General features: G+C 43.2%; 1 protein-coding gene across 5 annotated transcripts in view; it reads right to left on the bottom strand.

Moving 5' to 3' along the window:
• Positions 1-19,694, bottom strand: part of itpr3 (inositol 1,4,5-trisphosphate receptor, type 3) — a 322,646-nt gene that overhangs the window by 66,421 nt on the left and 236,531 nt on the right. For all 5 annotated transcript variants that reach the window (XM_078546659.1, XM_078546662.1, XM_078546660.1 and 2 more), the window contains 7 exons: positions 10,626-10,826; positions 10,248-10,499; positions 8,724-8,849; positions 7,712-7,837; positions 5,423-5,543; positions 2,171-2,352; positions 1,224-1,372 (listed from right to left, as the gene is read on the bottom strand). In XM_078546659.1, coding sequence (XP_078402785.1) covers positions 1,224-1,372; positions 2,171-2,352; positions 5,423-5,543; positions 7,712-7,837; positions 8,724-8,849; positions 10,248-10,499; positions 10,626-10,826 — 1,157 coding nt within the window. The remainder of the gene's footprint in view (positions 1-1,223; positions 1,373-2,170; positions 2,353-5,422; positions 5,544-7,711; positions 7,838-8,723; positions 8,850-10,247; positions 10,500-10,625; positions 10,827-19,694) is intronic.

The raw sequence follows: 19,694 nt of genomic DNA, 5'->3' as shown, positions 1-19,694 counted from the left end.
CAATTCAAAAGTGTATTTTTGAAGTGATAGTGCCTGAGGATGTACCAAGGATATAATAAAGTGCTAAGTAAATGCAAGATCCTTCTCCAACATCAGCATTAAGAAACATGGGCCAGAATTTTATGTTCGGCATGCGGGCGCGCACCTGACACGCCTGAGCGTAGTATGACGCGCGATGACGTCGGGTGTGTGTCCTGACGTCATCGCGCACTTGCGCAATATTTCGTTTGGCGGGCATGCGCTGGAGTCGGCTACGCGCCCGCCAATAATTGAAAGGTCTATTAAAGCCATTAACAAGCTCATTAAAATCAAATTTACGCTGCCCATCCAACCTAATGATTGGCGGGCAGGTGAAAAGGCCAAGTGGCCTTTACATTTTTTAGGAAACCTCATCCACGAGCGGGATGAGGTTTCCTAAAGCAATTAAACATTAACTGAAAACTTAATTTTTGAATGAAAAACATGTCCCAGATCATGTGGCAGAGTCACATGGAGGGGACATGTTTTAAAAAATTTTTTTACTGTGTTTATTAATTTTTTTAAAAAGCGCTTCAATCTCCCTGAGGCAGCTCCGTACCTCAGGGAAATTGAAGCACTCTTTCGCGCACATGTTTGAACTGGAGGCAGGCCCACTGTCCCTCTTCCCCCACCCCCACCGCCCGCACAGGTAGCGCTCAGGGCTACCACTCGCAATCCACGCAGGGTGGGCCTTAATTGGCCCGCCCGCATGAAATTGCAGAGTGGAGCTGATCGCGGGCGGCGGTCAGCTTCCCGACTGCCCCCGCCAAGCTCGCCTGACGAGGGAAAAATTCTAGCCACGTACTATAATGGGCAAGAGGGAAGAGACAGGTCAGTCAGGATTTGAATAGTTGCACTAAGTGCCTAGGTTTTTTGTTAATATCAAAAATCCAAAAGTTCCAAAAATCATAATGCAAATATAGCTGTAAAAATGTTGCAAGAGCACTTATATTTTACTGTGTATTAGACATCTTGATTTATGCTTGAAGAAATTAATGTATTTTAACAGCAACACTAAGCAGAGTACCTCTTTTCCATAGATATTTCATTATCTGCATTACAACTGCCAGTTAGAGTAGGAGGCAGCAATGCTATTTAGTTAATAAGTAAATGCTCCACCCTGGTGGTATGCTAGGTGCTAGACCTGTATTGCTGAAAAAGCCTTCTTGTAATATTTAATGCTCAGCCTTAGTTTGCTCACTTACTTGGAGATAAATCCTCCACTTTCACACCGCAGCCTGGCTTCTGTTCCTTCCATAAATAAAAGTTCCGGCCTATGAATGACATCAATAAGAACAGAGAGCTCAGCCTCCACCAGTGGTCGGAGCCGATCTTCCAGAGTTATTATAATGTCCTACAGAGAATCAAACAAGAATGAATAAGTACTGGAGGAGAAATAAAAGTCTCAGTGCCATTGTCATATATACATAGAATCAGTGTCACAGTAGACTTCTAACTGGAGGGTCTTAACCCATTGTATATTGTAGCTCTTAAGGGAACTCCATTGTCACAGAGCCAGCTACCACTATTGTCGAAATATAAATTGGAGAATACGGGAAAATGTCTGAACACAGGAGAGGTGCTGACCACTGGTGGAAGTGAGCAGCACCACTGAACTTGAGACAATACCTATAGCAGATTGGACATTTGGAACAGAGGCAATATAGTAAAGGAAATTGGGAGTGGGGTCAGCAACAAATTAATACCATAAGAAATAAGAAACAAATGCCTACTTTTACAACTGAAAGAGGACCAGAAGAAATATGAGTCACCAAGCCAGTTGTTTTATTCATCCACTCAGTGCGGTATGCTTACTTATATTAACACTAATTCAAATTATAAGAATTAGTGTTAACATCATGAAAACTATATGGATATATAAAAGGGATAATTTTCCCAGCGTACACCAGAGGCCCAGAATCTCAACCTCAATCAGAGGTTACTGGAAAATTCCAGAAGATTCAACGTGTCAAAAATCATAATTTTCTGGGGGTGTAGGGGATGCACCAACTGTTTCTTAAGTGTTCACTTGAGACATTTCTAAATCTGGCACTGCAGAGTAAGTCATGTGTACTTCAGTGTCGGTTTTCTCTGGAATTGCAGTAAAGGTGAATATCGTTTTCTAACAAAAATGTAAACAGAAGTAGCAAACCTGTAGCTTCTCGATGATATTCTTATAGTCCCACTGCTGCTGTGTGCACGCAGAGCGAGGGAAAGCTCGGGTGCTTGCTTTCCAGTTTGGAGCATTTCTCTGGGACGCCAATGACTGGTTGTTTAACAAAGTGTGAGCTTGGGTGTCCAGGTCCGCTGGGAGGGGTATTGTCCGATTTTTTGCTAAAATGAAAAACCACAAAGTTAAGGTGGTTTCTGGGTTGCTGGGAAAAGCTAGTGTGATCAGCTAAGCAGCAGGATTGCAGTCTCCTGGGACAGTCCTGTGCATTCATCGGCCAGGATATCTGCCAAGTCCAATATCGAGCGGGGAAATCGGCGTTTGACCCACCGACGGCAATGGTGGAATTTCACCCAGTGTCGTGTGAAACATTGTGAAAAAAAATCAGAGGCACGGGTTTTACCTTGTATCACTGGTGGGGGTGGCCTCGGATTCACCCTCCCCGCGGTGACCTGAGTTTCAGTAATCCCGGTGCAATATTTAAAGGCCGCCCGCCTGCACAGAGCCAGCAATCTCCAAGGGATAGGAAGCTGCTGGGGACTGATGGCTGCCAAAGCTAGGGAAAGTGCTGCCTCCAAGTTTAGCAACGTCTCCCTTAAGCGCCTACTAGATGCAGTGGAGGCCCGCCGCAATGCCCTCTAACCCCGCTCCGGGTGAAAGCCAGCAAGCAAAGTCACCGATCCAGCATGGGAGGTGATGGCAACTGTGGTCAGCGCCAATGCACTCCAAAAGAGGACAGCCACCCAGTGCCAAAAGAGGATGAATGATCTCCTCCGTTCCGCCAGGGTAAGTCACTCTTCTCATCACTGTCAACTCACACGCTCACAAACCCATCACACATCCTCTGGGATCTCATTCACTGCCAGTTCAAGGGACATCACCCCTCACTCTCTCACACAGATCTTCATCCGCCCTGCTGATCGTGTCCTCATCCCATCCATGGCACCACTCACCACCCAAACATGCCAGGCGTCTTTCCCATCTGGTTTGGCAGGCGTCCTGCTTACACTCTCTCCATCTATCTTCATGCAGGATAAGCTGACACACAACAAAAGGGAGAGCTCGCAGACTGGTGGAGGAATGCTTGAAATCAAGGTCCTCACAGCCTTTGAAAATAGAGCAATTCAGCTGACTGGCAAGGATGTGGACCTATTGTGTGCTGACGGAGAGGTCGACAGCGCTCAACCAAGCGAGGGTCCGGCAGTGCAACATCCATCAGACAACTGTCCTGTTTCACAGGCCACTGCAATGCACTAATTACCTCTCTTCTCTCTCACAGGCACATCAGGGAAGCAACCAAGGGGGTCCACGAGCCAGGTCCTTGACTCCAGCCCCAAGAACACCACGCGAGAGGAATCTGCAAACACTAACATTGAAGATCCATCACAGCGCTCACCCACAGCTTCCACCAGCACAGAGACACACAATTTGGTGGGACCTAGTTCTAGAGTAGCCTCGGGGTCACAATCTGGAGAGCACATCGCACTGTCTGATCCACAGCAGGCGGAGGCAGAGGCAGGGACATTCCAGGGTGTCGGCACTCAGAGGACTGCTAGAGGCCAGAAATCTGCTGAGTCCTAGTCAGATGAGGAGCCTCTGGACTTGATCATACCTCAGTTGCTGGAGTTGCAAAGACAAACTCGGGAGCATCAGGAAAGGATGTCTACCGCACTCCTCAGATCGCAAGGCACGATGGAAGAATCCACCCGCCTTCAGACCTATTGATAGCGTCGGCAAGCCAATCCACCGAGGTCAACACTGATAGGGTGGCGGCCACCATGGAGACCTTAGTCCTGGACATCAGTCCTGCACTGCTGCAGGAGTTGCACTCCATCACTGAGGTACTCACTGGCATCCATCAGTGCCAAATCCGGGGAGGGGGGGCAGGCCATCTCAAGCTCGCTCCAGCTGCCCCTTCCTCTCAAGGAGTCAGCCAGGGACCCTCGGGCACCCATGTGGAGGAGGATCAACAGGCTGTGGATGTTGGGGCTGCACCAAGTTACAGTGGCAGGGTTAGACAAGTCAAGAAGATGTGGGTTGCACAATGTGGGCACGGGTGCTAATCACTTATACGTAATGTTGACCATTGTAAATACACTCCCAAGAATGTCTCCTTCTCTATGGCTTCTTGCTATGATGAGCAGTGTTCATGTCAATCAGATGTGAAACATTGGTTACTGCGCAAAATAAAGCCAAGTGTCGCAGTCCAGGGCCTCTCCCTGGTGCAGTGTGTAACCTTCTGACACAGTGATTGTCTGGCTTCAAAGTCACTCTACAGGTCGGTGATACCTGCACCTTGATGTGGCCTGTGTTTGCTGCAAGAATCTTGTACCCAATCGCTCCCCAGATTTAAGTTGCCAGGCCGGGCCTTCTCGCAAGATTTACCAGTCTCGCCACCAAACACGACCGTCCCAGTTGGGCATGAAAAATCTTGGCCATCGTATGTGAACCAACTCTTAGTAAATCTAAATACTTAAAAATAGTCAGCTAGCGCAATTGAACTCAACAGCGTAAGGCCCTTAATTCATCCTATAACACTTAAAATAGTTAAATGTAGCATTCAAATAAATGACTTCATTCACAAATAATAACCCAGCTAATTTAATTAAATCCGCAGATTTATACAAAATAATGTGTCAATGCTGGGGACAGGCTACAATTCAAAGAGAGGAGAGAAGTGTCTGCAGTCTGTTTAATTCACCTACATTCAAAACGGTGATCCCAAGAGAAATGTTCATCCAAGGGGAACTAATTGTTATAATAAGTGAGACTCTACCATTGATAATGCCAGTTGAGGAATATCACTCCTCTAATAGACTTGAAAAAACTCTTGACTTTGTCAATGTCATTTTGAATACATTTGTGGGGGGAGGATATATTCCTCTTAGGTGGGCAATAACAAATTGATCGCTCATTTTACACTCCTTCCGGTGAAAATACGGTAGCATGTAAAACGAGCTACCCACTTGCTGTTGTCTGTTTTCTGCTAACATCTCTAAGATGGATTCACCTTCTTGTATTTTGGTTATCTACAGAAATAAGACTCACTTCAGCTTGCAAAGTGAAAAAAGACAGACAGAAAAGAATGCTCCCATCTTCTCAACAATAAACTGATTTCTGTTGCTGCAAAGACAGGCTTTGACAGGCAAGTCGGAAAAGGATATTGTTCTGCAACAGCTCGTGCCTCATTTATTTTGAATTCGGGTTTCTTACCATAACAATCCTTTGCCTTACCCATCAGAGCTAGTGTCCTAATGCAGGTTTCCACTGAAGGCTTTTGCTGCTGTTGCAACCATGAGCAATCCAGAAGCCGGCATGTGGACTGCAGCAGCTGCACAGCAATAGACTGGTGTGTCTACAAGAATTGGGAAGGAATACATACAGTCATTATGTACTCAGGTTAAAATGGAACAATCTACTGTGTGCCTGTCAACATTAAGAATGAGAACTGTGGAAATTGCTACAATGTTCATTACTGTACAGGGACCCTGGCACGAGACACCAGATTAAATTCCATAATTTATCAACATGCATACTAATTTCATATTGTTGTGTCACCTTCATGCAATGAGGAAATACATTTTTCAAGCAGCAATTCAAAATGTTCCATTTTCTTGACAGGTTTACTGTGTAAAAATGCTTGCATTAATTTGCCAGTGTAAAACCTGCAAGAGGCCATTGCATCATGAAATGCTAAAAAGAGGATTTGAACCTTGTAGGGCGATTTTTGTCCATCTCATGAGGCTGAGACCTGGAGGTGCGTGCAGGTCAGATAGTAGGTTGAAGTGTTAAACATTTAAATCCTGAACACAACTTGTCTAAAGCTCACCAATTTTCAGTTGATCTACGATTTCAAATTTAAATCTAGCCAGCCGGGCTTCCCAGGCCTTGCAAAATAAACTGGCTGAAGGAAGATGAGGACTGTTGGATCCAGGAACTAAGGGCAGAATTTTGCCCTCGGATGGCGTGCGGGCCCCACTGGCTCGGTGGCGGGCGGACAGCCGATCCTCGCCACCGAAATGGGGCCCGCCGCCATTTTGAGTGGGCGGCCAATTAAGGCCCGCCCGGCGGCCAATTAAGGCCCTCCCAGCGGCCTGCCCGACAGGAAGCGCTATGCACTTCCTGTGTGGGGGAGGGAGGGAATCCCCAGCTGTCAAAGTGCGCTCTTTCGCGCATTCGCACGAAAGAGCTCACTGCTCTCTGAGGCAGAGTGCTGTCTCAGGGAATTTACTGACAGGTAAGAAAAGTCGAAAAATAGAAAAATTAAAAAATTATTAACATGTCCCCCTCATGTGACAATGTTACACGAGATGGGACACGTTAATAAGAAACATAAAGTTTATTAAATATTTTAAAAGTGGACATGAAACTTCATCCCGCCAGTGGATGAAGTTTCATGAATAATCTGGAGCCCACTGGGGCTCCTGGCCTGCCCGCCAGCCTTAAGCTTGGACGGGCAGATCTTTAATTATCTTAATTATCCTGTCAACGACCTCATTTGGTCATTGACAGGTCGGCGGGTGGACAGCTGATTTCGCTGTCCGCCCGCCTTCCTAAAAATTTAAAGGGACCGGGATGACGCTGAGGATTCCTCCTGATGTCATCCCACGTCATTTTCCCCTCGGCAAGTGGGCCCCACCCCCAAATTGCCGAGGGGAAAATCCTGGCCTAAGTGTTTTTTCTGTTAACTGCTACATCCAGCTTACCTGCCTCACCAACTCCCTGAGATCAGCCTGCCCCACTACTCCCCAGGCCTCTGCTCTCATCCCACTAGGCCTCGGATCTCCAGCATCTTCCTGCCTCCACTCCTCAGCCACCAGTCCCCTCCTTCCTGAAGTGAGGGACTGGACCCAACTGGTCCTGCATCCTCTACTCCAGCAGTCCATGTCTGACTGGAAACCAAGCCTGTCAATTAGGCTGACTCCCAGGTTGGGAACCCATCAATGACATTAGACACACACACACACACACACACACAGTGGAGCTTAAACTCTGGAAACCCCGACTTCTAGATTCGCTGCAGCCTACTGGCCCTGCAAATCCCCAACTCCTAACTGAACAAAAAGTTAAAATTGTGTGCCTGCCACAGTGCACATCATGAGAGGAATGTGGAGGTGCAATTGGCGTATCAATCACCCAAAGATGTCCTCACACTCCTTCCAGCAGTATATAACTGAGCACCATTAGAAGAGGTGGACAGAGAATGATTTGTACCCATATGGGAGATAGGCTTAATGGACAGCCCAATAGACTTTTTTTTTATTGAAGGCCAAGTATATTTTCCAGTTATTTCTGCATTCTGTGTTGGTTAGGAGTTAATTACTGAGGTTATTGATTCATTTTCCCCATCTGCAAAGCCAGTGACAGAACTCAAACCACAGTTCCATCAGCAGCCCACTGTTTTCCTGCACCTATGTGATTTTGGACTAGGTGGAAACTCTTGGTAACGATGCAGGCAGTGTTGAAAAGAGGGTAAATGCTGCTTTGCTTGAAGCTTAATATGAAGAAGTCTCAGTGAGTTACCTGCAGTGACGTGCTGTTTTCAGAGAATGGTGAACTGAAGAACGCACTGATGGTATCCATGACAACAGTCAGCACATATTTCTCCATAGTAGGATCTGAAAGCCTTTTCTCCCTTTTATTACAAACCTTGCATGATTAAAATGAAAGCAGACAGTTTGCATTAATACTTGAAGTAGTTTAGCAAAAATCTTAGCAAGTAATGAAGACTAATTATTCTTCATGTTTATAGTCAAAATTATATGACAGGAATTTTCAGATTTATTTTGCTTAAACAACGATGATATATTTAATGCATTTAATTCTTAATTTATTATTCATAGAATTTGAAATGAAATGTTAAATAATTGATGAATGCAATAAATAAAATGTCTACTTTTTTTCAATAAGCAAATTCAAACAGGCCAATACTGCAATAATATACTTCAGCACTTGATCTCTCCAGGTAACTTGGATAAAATTGCAGAATAGATTACATATATTTATTGGATTTAGATTCCAAATTTGATGCAAAAGTGTATCATCAACAAGAAAAAAAATGTTGGCTGAACTTTGTTAGTTTTTTTTTAAGAACAAATACTATTAGTTTCTGTAAGAATAAAATATGTCTAAACTGCAGTCTGTTAAAGGAAGTCACGTCATATTAACCTCTCAGGGCGGAATTTTGGTAGCACAAAGCCCAGGTATGTGGACCAGCTTTGTCTATTTGGATTTTGTGAGCCTGGAGGTTTGGAGGCCTTTTAATCATTAATTGCCTCACTGATGGTTAAATCTGAAATCAGAAACCAGAAGCAAATTAATGGAGCCTTGCTTTATATTTTTAATGCGGCCAACAAGCCTCCATGATGCCCATCTATATGCCCCCCTACAGACAAAAGCCTTGGATAGCCCTGTTCTAGCACATTCCCAAGAAATAGAATATTACACTTTCTTCATCTCTACCTAGTTACGTTCTCAATGTTACTGTGCTTTGAGCATTGTACACTATCGCTTGACAAACCTTTCACAGGCTTACCCGAGCCATGTCCACTGTGAAGTTCTCAAAAAGCTTCCAGATGTGGTTACTGGTGTAAATCTCCTTCATTTCCACTTCTGTGTCCACATAGCAGTGATTCACAAAATTAACATAGGCTATTTTCACCTAATCAGTGCAAATAAACATAGACAGCAACAAATGATAAGTCCATTGAAATATATATATATACGAATGAAGCAGACTATATCCACGCCATTATTCTATTATTTTTGCCCTTCGAAATTTCCATTGCATCCTTTCCCTTTAAGAATTTTATTTTTCTGTATTTGTGGAAAAGCAGATGAGTGTGAAATGGTCTTGCCACCTTTATTTTCATGTATACTTTTTTTGCTAATGTTAGCAAAAACAGGAAAATACTACCCAAAATATTTTATGAGCTATAGCAGGGCATCCTGCCAGCTGAATAGAAAAGTGCAAATGCAGTCTGCAGCTTCCAGGAAAATGCTGTTCATCTCGAGTTGATGGTGTCTCTGCAAAAGTCTGTAAATCACATTGGTGCATAAGTCATGCCCAAGAATTCAGAATTACCATAAATGCTGGCGTATAAGTCGACCTTCGATGCCTCGAAAAATCCCTCCAAAACGGAGGGTTGACTTAAACGCCAAGTATAAAAGTGATCTGCCAGTGTGAGCCTGCTTGGTCGTCATCTTTGTCATTCGCTACGTGGTGCCTGCTCTATGTGGGTGTGTCTTAAATTCCCATGCATCTTTGCATCACTGCTCATATCACCTGTTTGATCCCTTGCACCTACTTATAAGGTACCGGTAAGGTCATGTGTGGTGAAAAATTGAGGCTGACTACTAATACAAGTATAGGATGCCGTGGCTGAAAAGCGGAGAGGGTTGACCTCTATGCCAAGTATATGCAAAACACATGATTTTTGGGGCTGAAAAAGTGGGGCCATCTTATACACTGGGTTGGCTTGTAATCATGAACTTATGTTGTGGACAACTATCTCTCTCTTTTATTCTGTATTTTAGATCCAGAAACACAGGGCCCACAAGTACTGAGGGGCTGCCTTATGAGAGCCACTGCCATATCAATATATACAATTAAACTACAAAGCAATGTTAAATCCATAAGCATTTTGTTGGTGGGCTAGCATTATACAGGCACTGTCCGTCTCCCTACTAACATACAATAAACCAACTGACCTAAGGAAACACTGCAATGTTCTAGCTGCTCACATTCAAAGCACAATGCTCCTGTGTGCTTTGTTTGGTGAGTATCCTGGGTTCATACAATCTGCACATCAATCATAACTTACCCAGACCCAACCTGTACCCCAACAGTTACTTCAATATATTGTATTTTTTATTCCCTCTCAACTTTGATTCTGCTTGGTTTTACAGGAATTTTCAATTGTTACAAAATTCTATCTTTTTAAATATTTGCCTCCTTGATTTTCCTGACAGCTCCTCTGTCCCAATCTGGCTCCCAAAAGAATCACTCCACGTTTGGAATTGTTTTATTTGTTTTGCATATTGTAACAGCCAGCAATACCTCTGTTATACAGTCTTCATGGGTGACCACTCGTACAATGTCCTCCAAAGGCAACAGTGAGGTACACTTGATTTCTGTATAAACATTCTTGCCCTCGGCACAGGCTGCAAGCAATTCCACCAGCGAAATATGATATGCGAGGGGGCTGTTCTCCTCCACACCATCTCTAGCGGCATTCATCATTTCCAACATGGTCAAAAACGAGGCCTTGTCGTTGTAGAACACAACAACATCATCACCCGCACCCGTCAGCTATTGATATAAAACATGAGGTGCTCAAAATGAATGCAACATTTTTGTAATGTTTACAAGCTAGATATTCAGAGTTACAGTGAAATAAACAGTCAAACATTGCTGGGTGCCTTTAGCTGCTTTTACCTCTGTCATCACCATGTCTTGACACTTTTTGACATATTTTCCCTCAGCTTTTATTATGGTATGTAAGAAGTCCAGATACTTCACATGGCGACCATGAGTTGCTGAGCACTGCACAAAATGCTGTAAGACGGTTTCGCTTATTTCTGAACAGAGCTGGTAATTGTTCATGAAGATGTATTGCATGGTCTCAGCTTCCAAGAGCTGCAAAAGTGAATGGGACACATTATCCAAAAGGCACCACGGGTGTATCTTTTATCACAATGAACGTTACACAGCAACAGGAAACACTGAAATAAGAACAACAGATTTGAGATCATTGAAGAAAAGGTAGATGGTTTGGATAAGACACTGGATTTGAGGTAACAAAAGCGTAAAACTTGAACTCATCTTCTCTCTACTGCTAACCCTGACACTGAGTATCCAAAATTATTTTTGTACTTTAGGGTGAATACCATGACAGCCAACAGCTTTGACACCTAATCCTTGCCAGGACTAATTTTACATTGCTTTTCATGGATTCAATATTGCCACTACTTTCCCCATCAGCTCAGGGTACTGAAAATAGATGCAAAGTAGCTATTCAGCTCCTCAGCTGTACCTTGGACCCTACCCTAAGAGACATACAGGATCTTTCAAAGATACAAATAATTCATTAAAAATTGAACACTTTATCAGAGAAAGGTTCTGAAATTTAGCAAGTCCTATTCCCCTATCACTCTTATGCTCGCTGACCTCTGTTGGCTCACGGTCAACAACATCTCTCTCATTTTCAAATCCCTCCAGAACCTTGTCCCTCCCTATCTCTATAATCTCCTCCGGCCCCACAACTCTCCAAGATATCTGTGCTCTTCTTATTCAAGCCTCTTAAGCATTCCTGATTTAATTGCTCCATCATTGGTGGCTGTGCCTTCAGTTGCCTCAGCACCAGGCTCTGCAATACCTTCTCTACACCTCTCCACCTCTCTATCTTGCATTTTTCCTTTGAGACAGTCCTGAAAACCTACCTCTTTGACCAAGCTTTTGGTCATCTGGCCTAATATCTTCTTATGTGGCTTGGTGTCATACTTTGCTTTATAATGCTCCTGTGAAGTGCCTTGGGATGTTTTATTACATTAAAGGTGCTATATAAATTGAAGCTGTTATTGCTGAAATTTGTACCCATCAAACAGAAATATATTCTTTATATATTTCACCTTAAAGGAACCAAGATTCTATCTCACTAGATTCATCTCTTCAGACTGAGAGAGGGATGTGCTCAGAACATGCCCACTAGCTGGCATTGCAATGATACATGGTTGTTATAACTAAATATTTTTTCTTTATTCATTCAGTGGATGTGGGCATCCCTGGCTAGGGTGGCATTGATTGCCCATCCCCTAATTGCCCTTGAGAAGGTGGTAGTGAGCTGCCTTCTTGAACTGCTGCAGTCCATGTGGTGTAGGTGCACCCACATTGCTATTACGGTGCGGGGGAGGGGGTCCAGGATTTTGACACAGTGACAGTGAAGGAACAGTGATATCCTTCCAAGTCATGAATAAAAATGAAGCTCAGTGTCAATCATACAAAGATTACCCATGTGAAATAAATGTTTGTTAACGGATGCACTCAACAAAAATGTATTGGGCTCCAGTTAGCAGGATACCAACAATTTTTATCTGGTTGAAAATGTGACTCTTTTTGCCTTCTGGAACGCCACATGGTTGCTTTCTCTTCAACAGTAGATCCTGTTGAAACATAACTCAATGGGGGCACATGATAAATAATAGCTTTGACCCAGATTCTCCCCGTGACTTGCACTATTACTTCATAGGAGACCCATGAACGGCATAAAAGAGAAAATTATGGAGCAAGTAACTTGTCATTAATTGTGCGATTCTGTTTATCCTGGGACTTTTGCACCATCCCACCATTACCCTCACTGAAAGATGAAAACATAACCCCGCCCCCCTCTGTAAAATCAATGACAATCACAATTTTCCTGCATTTCAAAAATTCTCACAAAATGGTATTGCATGGTGGCCATATATTAAGAGAGCCAAAATCAAATTGTACTTCACAGTGTTCTTTATCCATTGCTCGAGTGTTTATTGCTATTCCTTCATAATACTGACTGGCCTGGGAATATTTCACCTACTTCAGGGCACAATGGAATCTCGGCAGTTTTTACTCATTGATTTCTTTAGCCTGATAGGACCTATTTTCTGTACCATTTTTGAAGCAAAACAAAGTAAGTTTGGGGTCAAAGTTTCTATATTTCCCCAAAAGAAAGAAACTATTAAAAACATTTGTTCAGCATTACATAGAGAACCTTTTAAAAGAACATAACTTATCCAAGCAAGATGGAGAATAAAATGACTTGAGTACAACTATTTCAGTGGTTTGGGAATAACATTTTTTAATGAAGATAAGATTGATGTCCTATTCAAATTGATTCTCTAGCGCAGCTGCTGCAGAAGTAATTTTTCTTGTGGGATGGAGATATTCAAGCTATGTTCCCATAACACATTGATATAGATATGCTTGCAATTAAGCAACAGTCTTACTCACTTTGTGCATTAAAGAAACAAAACAGTATGAGGGGTTTGTTCGTATATCCACAGCAGATAACATTCTTCACCAAGAGTAGGGTTCCCAATTCTCCCACTCTCGGTGGGAGTCTACTGGAATGGTCCAGTGGTTTGCCAAGTTGTAGCTTGGGCGTGGCTCAAGATGATTATAAAAGTAGAAAATTTCTGTGGAGCACAGAGTGTAACTGCAGACTGCAATATTAACGGAGTGTATTGTTAACAAAGTGGGAAGTTTAGAATTTGGACAGAGTTGGAATTTGATGCGGGGGGGAAGGAGTCGCTTCTTTTTACCGCTAACACTTTTAGTGGTTTGTGTAAGCTTGAGACAGTAAGTAGAGTGGCGTATTTAAATAGTACGTGAGATGGCAGCAGCACAGCCTATCGGGAGAAGCAGAGTGGCAGACACCAGTCAAATACACAGTGTGTTTTCAACCCAGCAGAGGCATTTAATTTATGGGTTAGTATTTTTAGTGATTAGCGTTTGTGTTTTTGTGTTAGAAAAACAGAAATGAATCTATAAGTAAATATAGACACATTCATTCATTCATCTGTGCTCTGCCTGAAGATACGTCCTTGGCTCTTGTCTGCTGATGCTTCATCCTGAACTGTTTTTCTTGGCAGTTTTTGTCAGTGGTGGTTTGCCATTGCCTTCCACTCTCAGGGGCAGGGCAAGGAGGCAATACCCAAGTCTATCTCAGCCGGAATGGGAATCAAACCCACGCTGTTAGCGTTATTCTGAACCACACACTAGCCACCTAGCCAACTGTGCTAACTGGCCCCAAATATAGATTAAGTTATGGCAAAGCAGTTTGTGTGCCTAGACTGCAGAATGTGGAAGTTTATGGGTAGTGAGATTGTCCTGAGAAAACATGTTGGCAGAAGATGTCTCTGACCTGAATCTCTCTGGCTCAGTGATTGAGCTGGAATGTGACTTGCGACACTTTGACACAAGTGGGGAAAGGACATCAGGACAGTTTTCTGCAGATTTCACTCGCATATTGTTAAGAGGGAAAGGATCAGAGCAAGGTTGGTGTGATTAATAGTAAACAGATTAAGTGAAACCCAAGTGCAATAGTGAATAAGGATCTGCAGAAACTGATCCTATCCAACAAGCACAAGTACTTGTTATCTGTAAGGATAAGGATGAAGGCGGTAGGAAGGACAGCCAGAATGCTGATCACAATTTCTTGGAACCAGAGGAGAGGCATAATGTGGTAGTTGTAGAGGATACACTAATTAGAGAGACAGAGTATCCTTTATAAGCAGGATTGTTTGACCCACACAGTATACTGCCTATCTGACGAGGGACACCGGAGACTGACTTGAAGAGATATTGGAGAGGGAGCTGGAGGATCCAGTTATTGATTCCATTTTGGGATCAAGAACACAGGAAAGAGTATATGGAACTCCAATTCAGACCAGTACCAGTTGTTTCTAAGTTTTATTGATTTTTCCTTCTGGGAAAGGTGAGCACTCCTGTTCAGAGAGTGCTCGGAGCTAATTTTAAGTAAAAAGTCCTCAAAGGTTATAATTTCTTATGCAAATTGGCCCAGGAATAAGCATTTTAGAAAGGTAAGCTTGAGACTAAGGGGAATATGTAAAGAAACTTGCAAGAGACAAACTAAACACAACAATTATTTTACAATTACGTTAAGAAAAAGTAAGAGTGTCAGGAATAATGAGTGTCTTAGACTAATAATGGTGATGTTATAATTGAAAATAAGGGAATGGCAGACATATTAAATAACTACCTTGTGTGTCAGCATTTACAATAGAGGAAGAGGATGGCATGTCAGGTATCCCAAGAAAACTAATATTGAATAAGGGATGGCGACTCGCCAAAATTAACATAAGCAAATTAACAGTATTGAAGAAAATTATGGCTCTGATGAGTGGTAAATCCACAGGGCAAGATGGTTTTCATCCCAGGGTTTTAAAGGAAGTAGGTGAGACCATTACAGGTGCCCTAACTATATTTTCCAAACGTTTCCCAATTTGGAAACCACTTCTTTAGATTGGAAAATTGCACAAGTCACTCTGCTATATAAGAATGTGAGACGGAAACCAGAAAATTATACACCAGTATAACATCTGTTGTCAGGAAATTACTAGTCCATAATTAATGATAGAGTTTTAAATTTTCATCATGCCTGGTAAAGCTGATTGAATTTTTTGAAGAGGTGGCTAAGGTAGTGACCAGGGCTATATCTATGCATGTTTTTTATATGGATTTCCAGAAGGATTTTGATAACATATTTCATAAGAGACTGTTAGCTAAAGTTGAAGCTCATGGAACGGAGGGCATATTATTGGCTTGGTTAGGAGATTGGCTGAGCGGTGGACAGAGTGTCAGGATAATGGACAGGTACAGTAATTAGCAGGATATCACAAGTGACATCCCACAGGGATCTGTGTTGAGCTGGAGTTTGTAACCAGTAGCGAAGCAAGGACACTCTCCACTGACTTTCCCAAATGATCTAGTCATCTTTGAGATGCTCTTTCTTGACATTAATTTGAATCTGGCGATATGTCAAGGGAATCTCCAGTTATCTGGCAGCAATGATGGCATCAAGCTGGGCAAGCAGCCAGTCACATTGAAGTATTCTCACAGACAGCATACCAGGAAATAAAAACCACTGAATTACTTAGCTTAATTTTAAATGTTAGAAAGTGAAAAATGATTAGGACACACATATGAGAGGTCAAAATAAACAAACTTAAAAAAAATCTGGAATTTCTTATAATGGGGAAAAAAAACTGATATTCAACAAATATAAAATTACTTTCTCTTGGCTAGTGAGGCAGTTTAGCAGTAAGTATGAACTTAGCATATTGTTAAAAAACCCAGTTATATCTCTTTCAACAAAGTGTAACTTTTACAAGAGTATTTACAAGAAGATTAAGGGGCGCATGTCCTGTCACTGTGCTCTAGCACCGTATTTAAATTAAAAAAAACAAAGAAACACCCCTCCAGCCCTCAACCCCCACACAGCCCCTATGCTCCACCCATGCCAACCTATGCCAACCCATGCCCCTCTACCCATCCAGATGGCCCTTCATAAACCCTATGCTAATGTAGTGCCCACTCATGCCAATCCATTCCCCCCACAAATTACCCTTTTCCCTTATCCCCTCCATGCCAACTCAGCTGGCATCCTTGGACATTTCCTGGGCAGATTTGACAGCTTTGCCACTTCCTGGGAAGCTGGACAGTTCCTCAACAGCTTGATAGTTCATTGGCAGCTGGTCAGTTCCTTGACAGCTGGACAGTTCCTTGACAGCTTGGCAGTTCCAATGAGTTTGTGTGTAAAAAGTGCATAATCATGCTTACTTCTAACAATTTCAAAGGATGCCTTACCTCTCCCAAGATGTCCCAGATCCTATTCAAAGCAGTGCCTTACCTCTTCAAAGGGGTACCCCAACTATCCAAAGAATCCACCAAGCTCAGACCTCCCCTTACCTGGTCTGCTCTGCGTACACTGGGATTCATGCAGCTACAGTTCAAAAATTGGAAGTCAGTGGAGGCAGCTGGTGATTTAAGTGGCCAGCTGCCTCCCCAATTCGCATATGCATGAACCCTGGCCAAACTCCAATTCCATCCCACGAAGATGGGAAATGCCGAGTTTGGGGACGAGAACCATAGGCACAGATTTTCATCCCGGGTCGAGTGTGCAAAGCCGGGAGATTTCCCAGCTTGGTGAACCGACCTTTAAAAATGTCCACCCACAGCTTGGATTTTCGGTTGGCAGGGGGGCTGAAATAGGAGTCGGGGCGGGCAACTCCAGAATGAATGCAGAGGCTACCATAATGCAGAACTGATGATAACTTACTTTTTACTCTCTTAATCTCCCTGTAAATACTCTTGTAAAAGTTACACTTTTTTGAAAGAGATATAACTGGTTTTTAAACGGTGCGCTAAGTTCATACTTAGAAAATTCGGCCATTTCCAGGATCGTCACCACGACAGAGAGCCTCTTCACTGTAGAATCACTGACAACTACTTCTGGGTTTCTGCATTTTACTGCACATGTGAAGACTCAAACAATGACACTTCCGTCCTCAATACCACCGCAGAATATGGGCCTATATTCTTTAATGACCTAAACAAAGGGATAGAGAGCTACATATCGGACACAGATGAGCAGCATCGTAAGTGGTGTAGATGGAAGCAAAAATTATAAAGATATTAATTGTTAAGTGAATGGGTGAACCTGCGAAAAAGGATTTCAAGATAGGCAAATGTGAGGTCATTCACTTTGGGTGTAAACTGGAAAGATCAGTATTTTCTAAATGGAGAAATGCTAGAAGCAGTGGAGATCCAAAGAAGCTTCGGGATCCATGTACATAGATCATTAAAATCACACAAACATTTTTTTCACTCATTTTTGGGATGTTATCATTGCTGGCTAGGCCAGTATTTATTGTCCATCCCTAATTGCCCTTGAGAAGGTGGTGGGGAGCTGTTTTCTTGAACTGCTGCAATCCGTGTGGCATAGGTACACCCACAGAGCTGTTAGGGAGGAAGTTCCAGGATTTTGACCCAGCAACAGTGAAGGAACGACAATATATTCTCAAGTCAGGATGGTGAGTGGCTTGGAGTGGAACTTCCAGGTGGCGGCATTCCCATGCATCTGCTGCCCTTGTCCTTCTAGATGTTAGTGGTCGTGGGTTCGAAAGGTGCTGTCTAAGGAGCATTGGTGAGTTTCTGCAGTGCATCTTGTAGATGGTACACACTGCTGCCACTGTGCATTGGTGGTGGAAGGAACAAATGAAAGGGGTGCCAATCAAGCAGGCTACTTTGTCTTGGATGATGTCAAGCTTCTTGAGTACTGTGGGAGCTGCACTAATGCAGGCAAGTTGAGAGTATTCCATCATGCTCCTGACTTGTGCATTGTAGATGGTGCACAGGCTTTGGGGAGTCAGGAGGTGAGTTACTCGCCGCAGGGTTCCTAGCCTCTGGCCTGTTCTTGTAGACACAGTATTTATATGGTTAGTCCAGTTCAGTTTCTGGTCAATGGTAACCCCCAGGATATTGAAAGTGGGGGAATTCAGAGATGGTAATGTCATTGAATATCAAGGGGTGGTGGTTAGATTTTCTCTTGTTGGAGATAGTGATTGCCTGGCACTTGTCTGGCACAAATGAAGATGGTTGTGCCTAGGACATTACCCTGAAGAACTCCTGCAGTGATGTCCTGGAACTGAGATGCTTGGCCTTCAACAACCACAACTATCTTCCTTTGCGCCAGGTGTGACTCCAACCAGTGGAGAGTTTTCCCCTGATCCCTACTGACTCCAGTTTTGCCACGGCACCTTTGATGCCACACTCGGTCAAATGTGGTCTTGATGACAAGGGCAGTCAATCTTGCTTCACCTCTGGAGTTCAGCTCTTTTATCCATATTTGAACCAAGGCTGTAATGAGGTCAGATGCTGAGTGGTCCTGGCGGAATCCAAACTGAGCATCAATGAGCAGGTGCTGTTTGATAGCACTGTTGATGACCCCTTCCATTACTTTACTGATGATGGGGAATAGACTGAGGGGGCGGTAATTGGCCGGGTTGGATTTGTCCTGCTTTTTGTGTGCAGGACACACCTAGGCAATTTTCCACATTGCCCGGTAGATGCCAGTGTTGTAGCTGTACTGGAACAGCTTTGCTAGGGATGCAGCAAATTCTGGAGCAGAAGTCATCAGTACTATTGCTGGATTATTGTCAGGGCCTATTGCCTTTGCAGTATCCAGTGCCTTCAGCCGTTTCTTGATTTCACGTGGAGCGAATTGATTTGGCTGAAGACTGGCATCTGTGATGTTGCGACCTCCGGAGGAGGCTGAGATGGATCATCCACTCAGCACTTCTGGCTGAAGATTGTAGCAAATGCTTCAGCCTTATCTTTTGCACTGATGTGCTGGCCTCCTCCATCATTGAGGATGGGGATATTTTTGGAGCCTCCTCCGCCAGTGAGTTGTTTGGTTGTCCACTGCCATTCATAACTGAATGTGGCAGGACTGCAAATTATAATCAAAGGCTAATGGAATGCTGACCTTTACATACAGAGGACTAGAATACAAGCATCTAGAAGTTGTACTACAGCTATACAAAGCCCTGGTTAGACCAGAAGCATTGTGAGTAGTTTCTGACGCAACACATACAGAAGGATGTATTGATATTGGAGGCAGTGCAATGTAAATTTACAAGAATATGCCAGAACTCCAAGGGTTAAATTATGAAGAGCGATTACTCAAACTAGGGTTGTATTCCCTGGAATTTAGAAGGTTGAATGGTGATTTGATCAAAGTTTTCAAGATATGAAGGTGAACCGTAAGGTAAATAGAGAAACTATTTCCACTAATGAAAGAAAGGTCATTGATCTGAAACATCAACTCTGTTTCTCTCTCCACAGATACTGCCAGACCTGCTGAGTCTTTACAGAATTTTCTATTTTTATTTCAGATTTCCAGCATCTGCAGTATTTTGCTTTTGATAAAGCTGGGGACATAGCCTATAA

This window comes from Cetorhinus maximus, chromosome 8 (genome assembly GCF_964194155.1).
Source record: "Cetorhinus maximus chromosome 8, sCetMax3.hap1.1, whole genome shotgun sequence".
Lineage (NCBI taxonomy): Eukaryota > Metazoa > Chordata > Chondrichthyes > Lamniformes > Cetorhinidae > Cetorhinus > Cetorhinus maximus.
This window is presented reverse-complemented; position numbering and strand designations above follow the sequence as displayed.